A 19,380-nucleotide genomic window follows, 5' to 3' on the forward strand; every position below is an offset into this window, starting at 1 on the left:
GTCTGAGTTTACGATCACATGTAAAAACAGGTTTTATTTTTCAATTATTTTAATTTATTCCTTGAGTATTTATTGACCATGCATTATGAGCCCTGGTGGCACAGTGGTTAAAGCTCTTGGCTGCTAACCAGAAGGTTGGCGGTTCGAACCCACCAGCCGCTCTTTGGAAACCTTGTTGAACGGTTCTACTCTGTCCTGTAGGGTTGCTGTGGGCGGGAATCAACTGGATGGCAACAGGTTACTATGCACTGTATTTTTCGGTAATGCAGCAACTAAGCAAATGAAAGGAAGATATATTTTGGCTTTTTGTTTGTTTTTTGGAATTTTACCTAAAGATTTTCACCATTTCAGAGACTCACGGCAAAGCCAGCAATACCATATCTAAATAAGCCATCAGTATAGCACACCTGTCAGTCTTCAGTTGTTGCGGCTGGTTTACAGAGGCCCTGGGCTACCTGATCAGTAAAAAGGGCAGTACAAAACAGTTGTTAAAAAAAGGAGGGTGTTGGATCTGATCGGAGTTGAAATCTCTAACCTACACCACAGTCCTGGGAATGGGGCTCACCTCAGCCTGCCAAGCTTGAGCTCGGGTATTCCCTGCTCATCCCGGAAATCTAGCAGCGAAGGCTCCAGTACACAAGCGACATGCTTACCTTGCCATCACCGGTTGGTTGTGAGAACCCTACATTTTACATGTAAGTAATTGAGTCTGGGAAAGCTTAAGAGAGATGAAAGAGGATGAACTGTGACCGAGACAGGACTGGGAGGTCCTGAGACTACAATTATACTTTGTTAATTCCCTGGGCTTTGCCTCCAGACTTAGCCTTGGAGAACTCTCTAGAGTGAGTCTTGTTTCCTAAAGCCCTTTAGGGAAAGGAAGTCTACAGTTTCTTTTTCCACCAGCTCACTGGCAAGAAGTTTGCCCCTATACAGTGAAACCTGTGAGAGCCAGAACTCCACGGACCTGCTTTGTTTTTCCGGGTCTTTCAAGTTTTCCACCTTTGACAGGGTGCAGTCTTAATCACTTGTCTATCTCTTATTTTAGTGAAAAATATTTGAGTTTTCCTTCTCTGACAGGCTTCCACCTTACACAGGTTCTGGCTTTCACAGGTTTTACCATATCTTCCTACTGTGGTTTTAGGTAATTTGTTCTACTGACCTGTGAAAAGACACACTGTAAGTAAATGCAACTGCCTAGAGCTTTACAGTTTACACACCCTTCCCATCACATGTCCTTCTCAGAACAGCCCTGGAACAGACCTGGCACAGAGTAGACACTCCGTATTTATTGAATGAATGATTGAGTAAATAAATAAATAAACTACATGATACAGGAATAATTATCCCATTTTATTGGTATTGTGACAAAGGGTCAAGGTACTAATATGGCTTTTCCAATTCCTTTTGTGGAATTAGGACTCAAACTCAGGTCTGAGTCCAATGGCTGTCACCTCTCATACTAACCCCTTCCTATCGAGTAGATTCCGACTCATAGTGACCCTACAGGACAGAGTAGAACTGCCCCATAGGGTTTCCAGGGAGCGGCTGGTGGATTCAAACTGCTGACCTTTTAGTTAGCAGCTGTCATGGATTGAATTGTGCCCAAAAATATGTGTATCAATTTGGTTAGGCTGCAATTTCCGGTATTGTGTGATTGTCCACCATTTTGTCATCTGATGTGATTTTCCTGTGTGTGGTGTCATGGATTGAATTGTGTCCCTCAAAAATATCTGTCAATTTGGCTAGGTCATGATTCCCAGTATTGTATGATTGCCTACCATTTCATCATCTGATGTGATTTCCCTATGTGTTGTAAATCCTATCACTATGATGTTAATCAGATGGATTAGGGGCAGTTATGTTAATGAGATCTACAAGATTAGGTAGTGTGTTTTAAGCCAGTCTCTTTTGAGATATAAAAGATAAAAGCAAGCAGAGAGACAAAGGGACCTCATACCACCAAGAAAGCAGTGCTGGGAGCAGTGCGCATTCTTTGGACCCGGGAGAAGCTCCTAGGAGTGGTGAAGATTGATGACAAGGACCTTCCTCCAGAGCCAACAGAGAGAAAATGCCTTCCCCTGGAGCTGGCATCCTGAATTCGGACTTCTAGCCTCCTAGACTGTGGGAGAATAAACTTATGTTTGGTGAAGCCATCCGCTTGTGGTATTTCTGTTAAAGCAGCCCTGGATAACTAAAACAGCAACTGAGCTCTTAACTGCTGTACTACCAGGGCTCCATTTTAATGCTAGCCCTTTAAAAGGAACTTAAAATTTTAGTGAGAGTTTAGGATTGCATGTGCTGTGCACACAGCACAGGAAGTTAACAGGAAACTCACAGTAGTTAACTCATGCCCCACCCAGATCCCAGTTCAGTGCACGGGTCCCCAGCTTTTGCATATTTTGCTGCTAACAGCTAGCACCTGCAGATTACCCTCAGACACAGAAAGCTGGAAGTACCTTGGGAGTTTTGTGTTTCACCCTACCCTCCACCCCTGGGCAGCTTAAGGCCAAAGACAGGCTGATGTGGCGGACCAAAGCCCAGCTCCTTTGCTTTGAAGATGTGTTCTTTGTTCAAGAACTTCCTTTGGGAGCAGGCTGAGTGCGGGACTTCCTTTCCCAGTCCTGTTTCCCCTCTCCCTTACTGGTTTCTCCTGGAGCCCTTTCTTAACAAGCCACTTGCACCCAAATCCATGGTTCAGGGCCTGCTTCTGTGAGAACCTGACCTAAGATATCGTTGACGTTGGCATTGACAGTGATACTGACTCTTCAGATGATGTGAATGGCAGCACTTACAGACAGCTAAGGCCACCTAGAAAACTACGTCAAACAACACCGTCACTGTGGGGCGTCAAGAGCGCTGTGTTTGGGGCGGTGGGGCGGGGCTGGGGGTGAGAACAGTAAGAAGAGGAACTGGTCTATGGGAGAGTGGAGGGTAGAGATCCCAAACATGACTGCAAGTTTTACTTGGGCCTGTGCGCTTCACCAAAGAGAGAGAAATAGCTCCTCAGTTGCTTGAAAAGAAAATGTAATAGGTTCTATTTTAGACTTCTTAATTATCTGTGTTTTGGAGGACCAAAGAAGACAAATAATTCTGCACCCAGCAAGAGGAGATAATGAGTGCACAGAGTTTAATGCATAGTAAGTGCTTCATACGTGATCAACTGTCATTTTTAGTGATATCTACTAGTTGCCCTTTCGTTTTGTTGTTTTTTTCTATCAGCCCTTTTTTGTAGCTCTCCAAAGTATCAGAATAGTTTTTATGCTTCAGTTTTCAAATCAAGGTATTCACAGATACTTTACTATTTCTTTTAAGATATTTAGGACCCAAAATGTTAACCTTTTAATTTTTTTCTAAAAGTTTGGCGTCCAGGGAGAGACAGGCTAATTTTTGCCCCTAAAAACCTGATGACAACATCATAGACTATTTGTTTTTATTAAATTATTTTATTTTATTAAAGAAAAACCTTGAATTTTACCTCAAGGGTTTATAAGAAAGGCAACTAAAAAACAACAGCTCACTGATATCTTGAAACTGGTTGTTGACAAAAACTGGAAAAGGCAGCATTTGCCAGTTCTCTGAATTATTTTTGTTTATGACATGCTTCATTAGAAGGAGCTCTGGTGGCGCAGTGGTTAAAGCAATCGACTGTTAACCGAAAGGTCGGCAGTTCAGAACCACCAGCAGCTCTGTAGGAGAAAGATGTGGCAGTCTGCTTCCATAGAGATTTGCAGCCTTGGAAACCCTATGGGGTTGCTATGAGTCAAAATTAACAGCAGTGGGTTTGATTTTCATTATGGATAATGAAAAAAATTGAAATAATTATTTTTTAAAAGACTTTAAAAGTAAATAATAATAACAACCACTTTTAAAATCACAGAAACCTTCTTGAGAAGCTACCCACCACAAAATGAACACTGACAAGTGTTCCTCTCTGGACAGTGGGATTAATAAGAGGGTTTTTTTTTTTTTCCCCTACCTATATAGATTTCCTGTTTTAAAACAAATGAACATACTCAAAATAAAAAAAAAAATTAAAAGTACAGAGGCTTTGCATTGCTATTATTCAAGTGAAAAAAAAGAAAATAGAAAAAATAAAAATGATTTAAACACAAAGAGGGAAATTGAAGATGAAGAAAGTATAGAATAAATTCAAGTTCAAATGAATCTGGATGCACTCCGTGGCCCTCAGTCTGCAGGCTTCTGAGGTGGGCTCATCCAAATAGTCAGAAAAGCTGGCCCCCGGAGAAGAGAGCAGCTAGCACTGAACAGGACACTTGTGCCGGGGTCTTTCAGACTTTGTCTGTCTAATCCCTTGCTATTTAAAGTGTGGTCCTGGACCAGCAGCCAGGGCATAAAGAATGCAGATTCCCACTTTGGTGAGTGGTGTTCTGGGGTCTTAAACACTAGCAAGTGGCCATCTAAGATGCTTCAATTGGTCTCAACCCATCTGGAGCAAAGGAGATTGAAGAACGCCAAAGACACAAGGTAATTAGGAGCCCGAGACAGAAAGGGACACATAAACCAGAGACTATATCAGCCTGAGACCAGAAGAACTAGATTGTGCCCAGCTACAACTGATGATTGCCCTCACAGGGAACAAAAAAGAGAATCCCTGAGGGAGGAGGAGAGCGGTGCAACACAGACCTCAAATTCTCGTGGAAAGACCGGACTTAATGGTCTGATTGAGACTAGAAGGAGCCTGCAGGTCGTGGTTCCCAGACCTTCTGTTAGCCCAAGACAGGAACCATTCCCAAAACCAACTCTTCAGACAGGGATTGGACTGGACCGTGGTATAGAAAATGATTCTGGCGAAGAATGAGCTTCTTGGATCAAGTAGATGCATGAGACTATGTGTGTAGCTCCTGTCTGGAGGGGAGATGAGAGGGGCGAGGGGGTCAGAAGCTGGCCAAATGGACATGAAAATAGAGGGTGCTGTCTCATTAGGGGGAGAGCAACTAGGAGCAACCAGAAGTATACAGCAAGGTGTGTATAAATTTTTGTATGAGAGACTGACTTGATTTGTAAACTTTTACTTAAAGCACAATAAAAATTAAAAAAAAAAAAAAAGGGACGCAAAATCTCAGGCTCCTCCCTAGACTTCAAAACAGAACCTGCATTTTAACAAGCTTCCAGCTGATCTGTGCGCACATTAAAATCTGAGATCCAATCCACAAAACAACCTAGAAGGTAGGTGTTATTCTCATTTTACAAATAAGGAGACTGAGACTCAGAGAGGTAAGACACTTGCCCAAATTCACATGAGCTGAGGTTCGAACACTGGTCCATCTGATTCCAAAGGCCTCATTCTTTCCACTAGAACATTTTTGGGGCGCTCTCTGAGGAGGAGTTGGTAGAAGGAGTGACTGAGTGGCTTAGAGAACAGGGTAAAGACTGGAAGCATATGAGAAGGTCAGGGAGAGTAGGTAAGCAGGAACCAGCAGCACTGGCATCTAGTGTCCATTTTCTCCGGCAGTAAACTGTATTTGCTTATAATAGAACGTTTGGAAAGTACAAAAAAGAATGAAAGAAAATGGGCCCAGTGTGAGGAAAACCCAGATTCTGACACCTGTTTAAAGTGAAATTTCCCTATTTTCCTTAAACACTCTTCCAGAAGTGCTACTGTTTTTTTAAACTACAAGAGTGTGGTAGGCAGATAATTCCGCCCTCAAAGATGTCCGCAACTTAATCTCTGCAACCTATGTATGTTACTTTACACGATAAGGGGGAATTTAGGTTGCAGATGGAATTAAGGTTGTTATCAGCTGACCTTCAAATAGGGAGATTAGCCTGGATTATCCAGGTAGGCCCAATGTAATCACCAACCAACCAGGTGCAGTAGAGTCCGTTCCAACTCAGCGACCCCATGTATGCAGAGTAGAGCTATGCTCCATAGAGTTTTCAGTGATTGATTTTTCCTTCCAAGGCACCTCTGGGTGGACTCAAACCTCCAAATTTGGGTTAGCAGCTTAGCACGTTTACCTTTTTCACCACCAGGAAATCCAGTGGAAATACAAGGGTCCTTAAATGGGAAGAGGCAGAGTGACGCGATGTAACAAGGACTCAGCCTGCCATTACAGGCTTTGATGATGGAGGAAGAGGGCCATCAGCCAAGGAATCCTGGCAGCCTCAAGGAGCTGGAAGAGGCAGGGAAATGGATTCTCCTCTAGAGCCTCCAAAGGGAGCACAACCCTGTTAACACCCGGGTTTTAGCCCAGTGAGATCTGTGTCAGACTTCTAACCTGCAAAGCTGTTAAGATAATAAGTTTGCCTTGTTTTAAGTCACTAAGTTTCTGGTAATTTGTTACGGCAGCAATAGAAAACTAATACGAAAAGTAGTGTGTGACTATATGTCCACTGTTAAGATTCAAATCACATAGAACACTGAACAAAAATAAACCCACCTTCATCTGTCTCCTGCTATCTGCCCCCCTGCCCCGAGGCAAACAGTGTTGAGGGCTTGTTGTATATACTTCTGACCCTTTTCCTGGGGGTGTGTTCGGTTGAGAATTTGAGAAGTTGAGAATTTTGTTAAGTAAAAAGATGAATATGGTTTGTTTTGATATACACATACACACACACGCATATATATGTGGGAGCAGATGCAGCATCTGTTAACAGCACCTGGAGTGCCTAAAATAGGTAAACATTGAGGTTGTAAAAGCCCAGGGATGCGGGTGGAGGATAAACAGGGTGGTGGCCACAGCTGCCAAGATTCGAACACCATCCTTGAGGAATATTACACACAAAACACTAAGTTACAGGCACGGTTTCATCTCCTTTTTCCTGGTAGGTCCTTAGGTCAACAGAGCAGTTCCAGGTTAAAACTACTGAATTCTAACTTGCGTTTCTGTATTTCTCTGGGCTCTTTCCTCCAGGGGCATGTTTTCCCCTTTGCCTTGGTGAGCTCCCTGAAACCATGGCTGCCACCTTCCAGCTTTTTCTCACCGTCACCTGTTTCTGGTCCGTTAATGCACGTGGTCCTCTCGGGCTGCCTCTGCAGTTCCAGAACCTGCTCCAAATCGTATGCAACTTGTTCTGGTTTCTTAGGCCTTTCTGAATTCTTCTCAAAGGGCAATTTAAGGAAGTGCACGAACTAGTTAATAAAGATTCAATTTTAAAAACCATAACAATAAAACTGGGAATGACATGTCCACACTGACCCCGGAATCCAGAAAGTGGTCATCTCTGTCACAGAAGATTGCAGGAGTTTGTGGTGTTTTTTATTTTCAGTATTTAATAATGATGATGATGGCAGATTTAGGACAATTCTTCATCAATTTTCTGAAAGATAATTTAAGGAGCCCTGGTAATAATGGAAACCCTGGTGGTGTAATGGTTAAGAGCTACGGCTGCTACCCAAAAGGTCAACAGTTCAAATCCACCAGGCTCTCCTTGGAAACCCTATGGGGCACTTCTACTCTGTCCTTTAGGATCATTATGAGTCGGAATTGACAGCAACAGGTTTGGTTTTTTAGTTTGGTGGCACAATGGTTAAGGTCTTGGCTAATTGAAAGGGTGAGGGATCGAACCCACCAGCAGCTCCAGGGGAGAAAAGACCTGGCGATCCTCTACCATAAAGATTACAGCCTAGGAAACCCTAAGGAACAGTTCTACCCTGTCCTATAGCATTGCTTTGAGTCAGAATCGACTCAACAGCACACAACAACAAAAGATAATTTGTATGTATCAATTACCCAAATAACCAATTCTTCAAATTTGCTCCAAACTGTCAGGTTCCTTCAGTTGTTTCATTAATATGATCTGGGGTGAGACCAGCCCACTGGCCTAAGGAAATGGGGAGTTTTTTGTAGGTTCTACCCTTCTTCCATTTGGCCGGGTCATGGTAGGTGGTGGTTGGCTCAGGTGCCATATTCCCCAGTGTTTAGAAAGGCAGGACACAGGGCCCATTGAGGGCTGTGGTCAACTGCAGAAGGAAAGCACCACTGCTTAGGCTCTGAGCCCATCCATTTCCCTCTCTACTTCACCACACCCTAAATTCCCCACACACACACCCACACACACCAATACTCAGGAAAATGGCTTTTAGCAAATTGATTTTCCATATGCTGGCCAGCTTTCTCTTCTTTATTTACTCCCTCCCACCCACTCAAGGCATAGCTTTCTTTTGTGCATGGTATATAATGCACGTGCTTATAATTTGAGTTTTTTAATGGCTTATGATGTGTATTTTCAAGAAACTGCTTTTGTTTCAGCAGTGTTCTTTCATGTCGATATATAATTTTTTTTTTTTTATTACTGGCTGTTATAGATTGAATTGTGTTCCCCCCCCCAAAGTATGTGTCAAGTTGGCTAGGCCGTGATTTCCAGTATTGTGATTGCCCACCATTTTGTCATTGGATTTGATTTTCCTGTGTGTCGTAAATTCTACCTCTATGATGTTAATGAGGCAGGATTAGAGGTGGTGATATTAATGAAGCAGAACTCGATCTACAAGATTAGGTTGTGTCTTAAGTCAATCTCTTTTGAGATATAAAAGAGAGAAGCGAGCAGAGAGACCTGGGGACCTCATACCACCAAGAAAGTAGTGCCAGGAGCAGAGCACATCCTTTGGACCTGGGGTCCCTGTTCTGAGAAGCTCTTAGACCAGGGGAAGATTGATGACAAGGACTTCCCCGAGAGCCAACACAGAGAGAAAGCCTTCCCCTAGAACTGGCGTCCTGAATTCAGACTTCTAGCCTCCTAGACTGTAAGAGAATAAATTTCTCTTTGTTAAAGCCATTCACTTGTGGTATTTCTGTTACAGCAGCACTAGATAACTAAGACAGAATTTGGTACCAGGAGTGAGGTGGTGCTTTAACAGATATCTAAAATGTAGACGCGGTTTTGAAACTGAATGGGCAGAGTCTGGAAGAGTTTTAATGTGCCTGATAGTAAAAGCCTAGATTGACTTGAACAGACTGTTGGTGGAATTATGGACATCAAAGACAATTCTGGTGAGGACTCAGAAGGAAGAAAAGAAAGCTGATACACTGGAGATGCCACAGACAGTGAGAAGCAGCAGCAGAGAAGTGGCAGCTGCAGACTTAAGAGACCAGGGCAAGACAGAGCTGGAGCTGATCCACAGAGCGAGAGAGCTGAGTGCCTTTGCAAAGGAGGCTTCCTGGCGGAGTGGGGTACCTCTGGGCACTTATTGGAGCTAGGCTTGCCAACCCATTGAGCAAGAGACCTGCTGAAGTGTATTGGTGGAGTGGGGTGACTCCAGGCACTGGTCAATGGAGCTACAGAGCTTTGGAATACAGGGCGATGAGACCAAGGGACCAAGGAACCAGGAAGCAGAAGCTGAAGAGACAAGGAATACAAGCAGAGCTGCCTCAGTCTCAAAGGGTAGGCCCACGACCTCTGGGGTCTCAAAAAGTGGAGCCACAGCCTCCTAGGTTTCAGAGACTCAGATCTTCACCGACTCAGTTCTCCGGAGCGTAGGGCTGCCATTCCGGATGGGGCTGGATCTGCTACCCAAAGCTGAGGGGGAAGGGCTTCCATGCCCAAGGAGCAGAACAGAGCCTGCTGGGGCTGAGGGGGTAGGGTTGCCACTCAGATGGACTAGGAGAATGGGGCCACCCAAAGCCAAGGGAGCGGAGTTGCCATTCCAGTGAGCCTGGAAGGCAGAGCTGAAGCTCAGGGCCAAGAGGCCTGCTCAGAATCCAGAGAGTATGGCCAATACCTAAATTCTGGAGGGCAGGGCGATTGCCTAAATGGTCACAGATAGCAGAGGATTATTTTCAAGCCTTGAGAGCTAATATAACGTGTTCTGCTGACTTGCTTGTGCCTGTTTTGCCTTTTTTCCCTCCAATTTATCTCATTTGTAATGGAAACGTCTAGCTTGTACTTGTTCCACCATTGTACTTTGGAAGCAGGTAACCTGTATTCTAGATTTCACAGATGAAAGGAATTTTTGGATTTTGGACTTGGAATCAAATTAAGGCTTTTGCTATGGTATGATGGAATGAATGTGCTTTACATGTGGCAAGGACATGAATTTTGGGGGGCCAAAGGGTGGAATGTTATGGATTAAATTCTGTCCCCCAAAAATATGTGTCAACTTGGCTAGGCCATGATTCCTAATATTGTGTAATTGTCCACCATTTTGTCATCTGATGTGATTCTCCTATGTGTTGTAAATCCTACCTCTGTGTTAATGAGGGAGGACTCAGTCTACAAGATTAGGTTATGTCTTAAGTCAATGTCTCTTGAGATATAAAAAAGAAGCAGAGAGAAGGGGGGACCACATACAACTGAGAAAGCAGTATCAGGAGCAGTGTGCGTCTTTTCTGTGCTGAGACGCTCCTGGACCAGAGAAAGACAGATGACAAGGACCTTTCCCTAGAGCTGAGAGAGAAAGCCTTCCCCTGAAGCTGGCGCCTTGAATTCAGACTTCCAGCCTCCTAGACCATGACAGAATAAATTTCTCTTTGTTAAAGTCATCCACTTAAACAGTGGCATTGAGATTTTTTGTGTTTAGTTTGGATTGTTCAGTTATATATAAGTTTAATTAAACTCCCATATTCCTTCTCTGTCTCATCTTCTGAAAGGGGACCTAAAGCATGCTTCAAAGAAGCATGACAATGGGCTATCCCCCAGAACAGCCTTTCATAAAATAGGTCTGTTGAATGACATAGAATAGAAAGTTTCTTATGATCTAGCTCAACAGTTCTCAATCTTGGCTTCACACTAGAACTACTGAGATATTAAAAAAAATAAATAGAAATTGATATCTGGGCTCCATACCCAGAGATTGATTAAATTTATCTAGGTCAGAGACTGGGAAGCTCATATTTTTCATAAGTTCCATAGGTGATTCTAATGTGCAGCCAGGGTGGACAGCTACTGACCTAGGTATGTTGCCCCCACAGTCTGTTCCGTCATAGTTCCTCCAAGTCTTCCTCAAGTAGTCTTGCTGCACTGTTTGGAATTACCCAAGCCTGTCACACCCCTCTGCTTCCCATATTTTTTTCCCCCTACCTGAAAGGCCCCCACCCCTACCTACCAATCAAAAGACCTACCTACCAAGTCTCAGCTTCCCTAACACCCCTCTAAATTTAATTTAATTTTTTGTTCTCTGAACATTTTTTTTCCTATCCCCCTAGTTCTTTAGACGTTATCTACACTATAGTCTTATTAGGATGTATTTTAATTGCTTGTTGCTAAGTCGTTAATCCTCCAGATGCTCTCGCCCCTTCTTGGAGTCTGCACACTCACGTCTTGGCCCAGGGAAAAAGAGCTCTGGCCAAGAGACAGAATCCTGGTCTCCCAGCAGACAGCCGCAGCACCTTAACTAAGTCATTTAACCTCTGTGGGCATCAGGTTCTCCATCTGTAACATGCAGACGGCTAAGGCCCCTTCCACTGCAAGCCAATCCCTACCTACGAGGGTTCACACTCTCCTCCGAGTGATATTTGAAGACCATTTCCCTGTTTGAAAACAAAATGTGGGGGGAAGTGATAAATTAAGAAACTGAACACATGTTTACCAAACTTTTAATTAGCGAAACAAGATCAAAACCAAATTATGCTTAGCCAAGTTTTAGGTGTGGAAAAATGAATCTTATGTGATAAATGCTTCATCTACTACTACAAATTTCTAATATTCCTGTCAATTTTTCTAAATTTCTAAGCAGAGCATGCAAATTTGAGTTTGGCTCTGAATATTCTAAGTGTCTTATTGTTTAGCTTTGTGTACAGAATGGAGCGAAGAGTTTAGATTTGATGAAGAGGTTGATGTTGAACTTAAGAATTTCCTCCTCCCTGCCCTAGGCTGCCAGTCCTCCTAGCAGTGCCTTCCCAGACACCCCAAAGCTGGGGATGGAGTTCCCAAAGTGAATTCTACAGAAAGATGATATTGTTATAACAGTAATACAATCTCAATTATATGCATGAACTGGAAAAGCATATGAATATTTAAAAAAAAATAAAGAAACAGAATTTGGAATTAGTCCAATCCAAAGGAGGCATCTTCGAATCCTAAAAAAAATAAAAAAGAAAAAAATATTTTACTAACAAATGCATTTATTCTATTTGAATTATAGATGTCTAACTCACTTTTCGGTATAAATCATCTGTAAAACCAGTAGCTGCAGACACCTGTCCAGACCCATTATAGCCCATTAGGCTATCCCACTGGTGCTCCCACAACCTTAGAGGAAAGAATGCTGGTTTTAGAGTTCAGGTCCTGGCTCTGCCATTTAGGAACTGTGTGACTCTGGGCAGGTCAACCCAACCTCTCTGACGTGCTTTCGATTTCTCTGTCCTAGAATGTAATAGAATGTAATAAAAAAAAAAAAAAACAAAAAAAAAGAATGTAATAGGAGATTTAAATGGGTTTTCAGCATCAGGGTACCCTGTGGAGTAAAATTTCACTGAAAACCTGGATTTTCTGCCTTGGACTCCAACTAAAGATACAGAAAAGTCCAAGTTTCTCTTTTCATGCATCTAGAGTTTTTTCCAGATACATCTATTATAGCACCCATTACACTGGGTTATAACAATGTTCCAGGGAGGACTGGGAGCCTCTGGAAGGTGCACATGGTGCCCACACTGAGGCTGGACAGGTGATTAAAGGAAGGGGACACCTGCAGAACCATGTCACTCCTCTCTTCTGACTGAAGAATAAAGGAACTGCTATGTACAGGAAGGGGGCCCTGGCGGTGCGGTGATTTAGAGATCAGCGGCTAACCGAAAAGTCAGCAGTTCCAATCCACCAGCCGCTCCCTGGGAACCCTTTGGGGCAGTCCTACTCTGTCCTATAGGGCCAGGGCCATTATGGGTCAGAACTGACTCAATGGCAACGGGTTTAGTTTTGGCTTTTTGGTTTTTTACCCAAAGGAAGACAGCAGTTCATTTTCTAAAGGCCCACTTCTCAGCACAGATGCCCAGGGTGGAAATGGCAGAAGAAGATCAAAGCCTTGCAGGTTAACCAGCTGCCTGAGACCTTCCCACATCACGCCAGCAGCTCCTCTGCCCCTCCTTTAGAGGTCAGTGATGCTGGCAGGGCCACACCTGGGGACACAGGCCTCCTTCATGCCACTCCACAGAGGAAGGAAATGTGCCCCAGAGGTTCCTTCCTTCCTCCTGAAATGAGATCCCAATTAACGTCCCCCACACAGCAAGAGTTATCGTGTCAGAGTTGTCTGTAAATGGTCCCCAGAAGAGTGAAAGAACAAAGGTTTTCTCAAGATCAGAAACTCACCTCCATGATGCCAGTTAGTTGTTTCGATCTATGAAAGAGAAAATGGAGAAAGAAAAAGAAAACTCAGTTTTACTTTAAAAATGGTATGAATTAACAGATGCCTAAAACTGTTCTAAATAAGGCTGTTAGGACAGCCTGCTGTTCCTAACCAAGAACATCTTGTTTAGAACTACCCAGTGGGTCCCAACCCAGCCAGAGTCCTAGAGGAGGCCAGGACTGTAGACCACTAGAATAGCAGGGCTTAAAGACAGACTCTCGGAGGCTGTCCTTAGTCCTAGGCATCCATGAGTCTAAGGGAACTAGTAAGAAACACTGGGAGTGTGTGTGTGCGTGTGTGTGCGTGCGTGCGTGCGCGCCTGCCTTTGTGCAAATGCTGCTGCTGCTTCCTGCTCTCTCTGCAGGGAAGGCCACTGTCAGGGATCCGCTGAGGTCCTGAGCAGATGCCACTAACAGGGCACTGGAGTCACATGATGTTATTGGTTCCTAATCAGAACTTTAATGACATCCCCTGACAATCCCGGTCTGCAGATTTTTTTTTTTTTTTTTTATATCACTGCAGCTTTGTGCCACAGCTATACTCAGATGCAAATGTCTGTTGGCAGTTAAGGCAAGAACTTGAAAACTCACCCCATTTCACTACCATGGGCTGCTGAAGAGCAGCATGCTCCACTCGGCAAGTGTACTCATCCTTCTCGTTGGGGGTGAATTCGGTGTGAACCAGGAGATAGAAAGACCAATCCTTGCTGAAAGACAAGTCTGACTGCTCTACGTTCTCTGTAATCTTCCTTCCATTCTTGTACAGGTCGATTTTAATTTCAGGTGGATGAAACCCAGACACATAGCAGTTCAAGAAGTTTGGCTTTCCATTCTCTGCTGGATGACGGGTATATACCTGAACCTTTGGAGCAACTGGGAAACATCAGAGAGACACAAATGAAAACTGCCAGAATATTCCACAGGGGTCTAACTTGGTCTAGAACTAGATCAAGGCACCAAGAGTTTAAGTTTGATCATCCATCTCTCTCAATCCCATTTCCACTCTGGCCAAACAAGCTTCTCCTTTTCCAAAACTCTACCTCCATTTCGGGAAGCCCTGGTGGCGTGGTGGTTAACTGCTACGGCTGCTAATCAAAGGGTCAGCAGTTCAAATCCGCCAGGCGCTCCTTGGAAACTCTACGGAGCAGTTCTACTCTGTCCTATATGGTCGCCATGAGTCGGAATCGACTCGACAGCACTGGGTTTGGTTTTGGTTACCGCCATTTTGAGGGATAAACCATGACTTAGTATCTTTCCTGCATACATCCTCCTACCATTTACCACTGAGTCAATTCTGACTCATGGTGACCTCATGTGTCAGAGTAGAACTGTGCTCCATAGGGTTTTCAATGGCTGTGACCTTTTGTAAGTAGATCTCCAGGCCTTTCTTCCGAGGCACCTCTGGGTGGACACAAATAGCCAACCTTTCAGTTGGTAGCCGAGCACTTAACCATCTGCCCTACTGAGGGACTCTTATATAATTCTCCTACACGTGCCTTTTTGGTTTTTTCTAACAGATTTCTAGAAGTATCTTACTCTGTTACTGGAGATTGTGCCGAATCTTTAAGAACTTTTCTCTGGAGGCTCTCAAGAACCTTCGATGACTTCTCGGCCTACATAATAACTCCTTACCACATCACTCAAGGCTCCACATGAACTGGCCCTGACCTACATTTAAAACTTCATTTCTTGCTTCACAGCCCCTCCACAGCAGTCACGTGAAACTGCTCGTGTTATGGTACCCTGTTTCAACCCCTCCAAATTTTGTTCTTATTATTTACTCCCCTCCTTTTTGGTTCCTGCTCCTGCCTGAATCTACCCTATCTGACTCCTAATACATATTGTTTAGTTAGGATAGTGTCTTGTCACACAGCAATTGCTCTCTAAGTGGCAGAGTCTTATTACTACCTCCACGGTCAAGTTCCTGAGAGAGTCAACCAAAGGTATATTCCTATCAAGCACACCTCTTTATCCCTTCCCTAATATTGGTATATGCCAAACCTCTATCTGATTTCATACCCAGGAAGGCGAGCTAGAAAACAAAGAAACAAAATTCAAATGCCTACAGGAGCTGGCAGATACCTTAAATGAGTAAGCTGGCCTGGCTAAGAGACAACAGGGAGGGGTGGGGACTGTGGCAAAAAGGGGTAAAGTGAGAGTGAAATTTGCATTGTTAATCACTGCCCTCAAGTGATTCTTATCACTAGCCAGGTTGGGAATACATTGTATAATACTACAAAAGTGTGGTTTCCAAAACAAGGTGCATGACTAGACTATTCATGGGGATGTGGGAAGAAAATATTATAGAATCTAGTTCTGTACGTTTCATCCAAAATGAAGGTAAGTATTGTTGTTGTGTGCCATCTGGTCGATTTTGACTCACAGCAACCCTATATGACAGAATAGAACTGCCCCATAGGGTTTCCTAGCCTGTAATCTTTAACATCAGGTCTTTTCTCCCATGTGGCTGCTGGGTGGGTTTGAACTGCGAACCAATCAGTTAGCAGCCAAGCACTGAACCACTGCACTACCAGGGCTCCGTAATATAAGTGTTTCTGCTACTAAATACACAGGTTGACTCTAATACGCGTGTATAATTTACTTTTAAATATACATATATTCAGGATACATGATACAAAGGGAAGCTCCCCCCACCCCATGTCCAGGATATGGTAGGGAGAAGAAAGAATACCAGGCTACCCCTGACCAGGTATCTCTGTCTAAAAACACCCCACCATCAAAGGAAAGGTCCACCAAGAGCTAAACTGGGGATCTCAATGAAGTCCTGATTTTTTTTTTTATGAAGTTAAAAGTTAAGAAAGCTCTTTGCATTTGAGCTCCTAGTAATAATAGCATCATAAATGCACAGAGATCAGAACGCAGCTTCTCTTGCCCGGTATTTTCTCTTTGAGGGAGGCAGGCAAGGTTTTGCTAAGATATCACAGTAATGATCTCTTCTAAGAGGAGGACATGAACATCCAAAAGGCCTGGGTTTGAGTCTGGGCTCAGCCATTTTATTGGCTCTGCAACTTCAGAGGAGTTATTTAAGTTTCTGAAGCTTAACTGAAAAATTAATTTATGCCTGTAGTATAAACCCACACACAAGACAGAAGGGAAAACAGGCTCCCAAAGACAATCACCATTACCATTTTCCTGTGTATCTTTCAGAAATGGTCTCTGTATGGACATTTTTTTAATTAAATTTTTTAAAATGTTGGGTTATTATTTTAAATGACATGTTGTTGTTGCAAAGCAGGGTTTTTGAGAGGGGAAAAAAATGAGAGGGCCCAGCACATTGCCAGGCACTTTAGAAGTACTCAAGACCTACCGCCTCCTTCACAGCACTGGTCAACATCTTGGATTACCCTTATCAGTGGCTGTGCAACCTCCCTGACTTTGACAAACGTTCCTTTTTTCAAAACTGAAAGTAGAAGCCTGAGTTCATCTTGGAAAGAACCAGGCAAGGAGCCAAACAAGGAGCCCTCTGTGAAGAAAAAGCAACAGGGGCCCAGGGCTGCCTGGCCTGCTCTCCGCAATCTGACAAGGGAAGGTAAGGAAGTGTGTTTCTGGGAAGCACGTAAAGTTCACCTCAGAGGAACTCTGGCAATACCTCTGCAAAATGCCCTGGTGAGGCTCCATTTCAATGCTAAGTGCCATTTACACTGTGTGATAATTACTTAAACTCTCCCTGCCTCAGTTTTCTCATCTGTGAGCAGAGGATAATCACGGTATTATACCCCAGGCTCATTTTCACAATTAAATGACATAAAGTGAAGCCGTGGTGGCTCAGTGGCTGCGATCCAAAAGGTCGGCAGTTCGAATCCACCAGCTGCTCTTTGGAAACCCTACGGGGCAGTTCTACTCCGTCTTACAGGGTCGCTATGAGTCAGAATCGGCTTGACTGCCACCAGTTTTTAAAGCACTTAAGGTCGCCGGCACGCGGCGAGCTCTCAGTACTGGGTAGCTGCTAGTGTTATTGTTGAAAGAAGTGAGAACGATCGAGTTAATGACGTGAAAGCGCTTTGTAAGGGCGCAAAGTATGGATCGGGACTGAGGAGGGCAAGGCGAGCTTGGGTGGCGCCCAGAGGAGGCCCGCAGGCCTGGTTGGGGGGGGGGTGTCGCAGCAGACCAACTGCGGCGGTGCCCCCTCAAAACCCCAGACACCTGTCTTCGCCGCTTCACAACCCCCAGCCCTCCAGCTGCGCCCCAGGAGCTACGGCCCCTCGGGAAAGCGAAAGAGAAACCTCCCCGCCTAGCCCCTGCCGCTGTGACGCTTACCGACACCCCGAAACTTTGTCCCGGCCCGCCCAGCCCGGGCAGGCCAGAGCGGCCCCCACTCTGGCCGAAGGCGGCACGAAGCGTGCGCCCCGGGCGTGCGCCCTTCCACTCCCGGGCCACCTGCCGCTTCCCCACCCCGAGAGGGAGCCCAGGGCGAGGCCCCCGACTGCGAAGGAGACCTCGGGCGGGTACAGCTAGAGAGGGCCGAGGGCGGACGATCAGGAGGGGCACTCACGCTGCAGGGCGTCCAGCCCGGACAGGGAGGTCAGGGCGACCAGGGCCAAGGCCACGAAGAGACGCATGGTGAACCGAGCAGCCCGGCGCCAGTCGCTGGAGTGCCCGCCCGGCCCCGTGCGCCCACTTATATGCCTCGCACTCCCGGCCAATCAGCGCCCGCACCGCTGTTGGCGTCACCCGTCTCCAGGCGCCCAGCGCCCGGCCAGGTTAGAGAAAGGGACTTTCCCGTTTTCAGTTTCATTTTTTTTTTTGGGTGTGTTATGAAGTCATGTGATGCTGAGGAAGACTCGGGCTGGACTGGGTGGGTCCGCGCCCTTCGAGCTGGAGTGCGCGCCCGAGCTTGGGGTGCCGTCCCCCATCCTAGGGCTTCAAGCTGGAAGCATTTCGTCCAGCGCCCTCGCTTTGCCAAGGAGACCTAGAGAGGCCAAGTGACACGCTCCCTGTGCCCCGGACAGTTAGGAGCCTAAAACCTGTGGTTTAAATCGAGAAAACTGAAGCCCAAAAAGCTGGAGTGTTGACAAAGGATGAACAGCGCTGGGCAGAACTAGAATGTCCGTTCAGAGCTACGGCCTGAGAATGCACTGCAGGGTTTTAGGGTTCCCCGGGCAGGAAAATATTCGCAGAAAACTCGAGGCTTCCTGAGGACGTCTCAGAGAAGCACCCAGAATGAAGGAGAACCTTCTTGCTTCCTGAATCTCTTCAGGGAAAAATTTCTGTTTGTATAGCTCTGGGCCAGGAAGTTCTTCTCTGTGTCTTCCCTCGGCTGTTTATGTAACTCTTTTTGTGTGGCTGATGTGTGGAAATAATGACCACTGGTAGTAAGAACAGTCACTGCTGAGAGCTTTGGAGTTTACAGAGCCCTTCAACAATATTCTCATTAACCACACTAGAACGGTGCCTGGCGGCTGTGGGCACTCCGTAAACGGAATGAACGAATGAGCTACTACTGACTAAACTCTGTGAGGACTAAGGCTAAGAGGCTAGGATTAAAACATTAGCCTGATTCTGTTGGCATCCATGCTTTAGACACTTGGAAGACAAAGAGTGTGGCAAATTCGGGTTCGGTTTTTTTGGTTTTGGAATGCATTGGTTCATTGACTATAAAAGCCGATTGTATGTAGGGTCCCTATAAGTTCTCATCTACTTGAGAACACCTAACAACAATAACAACAAAAACGTGACAATGAAAAGCAGTCTCACTAAGAAAATCGACACTCTGTAGACACCATAAATAAAGTGCCAACATTACCTGGCAAGCCGTGACCTTCGCACGTTTTTTTTCTGAGCGCAACAGTGCAAAGAGGAAGTGGACCATGGGCGTGGGGAGGGGCAGAGATTCCGGAAATCACTGGGGTTTTCAGTTGAAAGGGCTTGGTCCCAGGCAGGGCAACAGATATTTTCTCGGTTTCTTTTCTATATCCTTAGACTTTTTAATGATCCCTATTGTAGAGGCCACGTCTCAACTAGAGAATGTAGAATACTCTTCACAGATCTAGAGAAATATTATAATGTGCAAGAGAGCCCACAGAGTGCCTAGCACATAGTAAGTGCTCTATAATGTTTAATAAGTGTACTATATACTGGGTGTTTCTATAATTATTAATGTTGTTGACCTAGCTTTTCTAC

At 44.9% G+C, this 19,380-nt stretch overlaps 1 protein-coding gene across 1 annotated transcript; it reads right to left on the reverse strand.

The window, feature by feature from the left end:
• Positions 1-11,479: 11,479 nt before the first annotated feature.
• On the reverse strand, positions 11,480-17,863 carry B2M (beta-2-microglobulin). Its single transcript, XM_049899097.1, has 4 exons — positions 17,753-17,863; positions 13,831-14,112; positions 13,204-13,231; positions 11,480-11,978 (listed from the first exon to the last, which is right to left on the reverse strand). Exons 1-3 carry the CDS (start codon positions 17,817-17,819, stop codon positions 13,218-13,220), a joined length of 363 nt encoding a protein of 120 aa, XP_049755054.1. The 5' UTR covers positions 17,820-17,863; the 3' UTR covers positions 11,480-11,978; positions 13,204-13,217.
• Positions 17,864-19,380: the final 1,517 nt, after the last annotated feature.

This window comes from Elephas maximus, chromosome 10, assembly GCF_024166365.1.
Source record: "Elephas maximus indicus isolate mEleMax1 chromosome 10, mEleMax1 primary haplotype, whole genome shotgun sequence".
In the NCBI taxonomy this organism is placed as follows: domain Eukaryota; kingdom Metazoa; phylum Chordata; class Mammalia; order Proboscidea; family Elephantidae; genus Elephas; species Elephas maximus.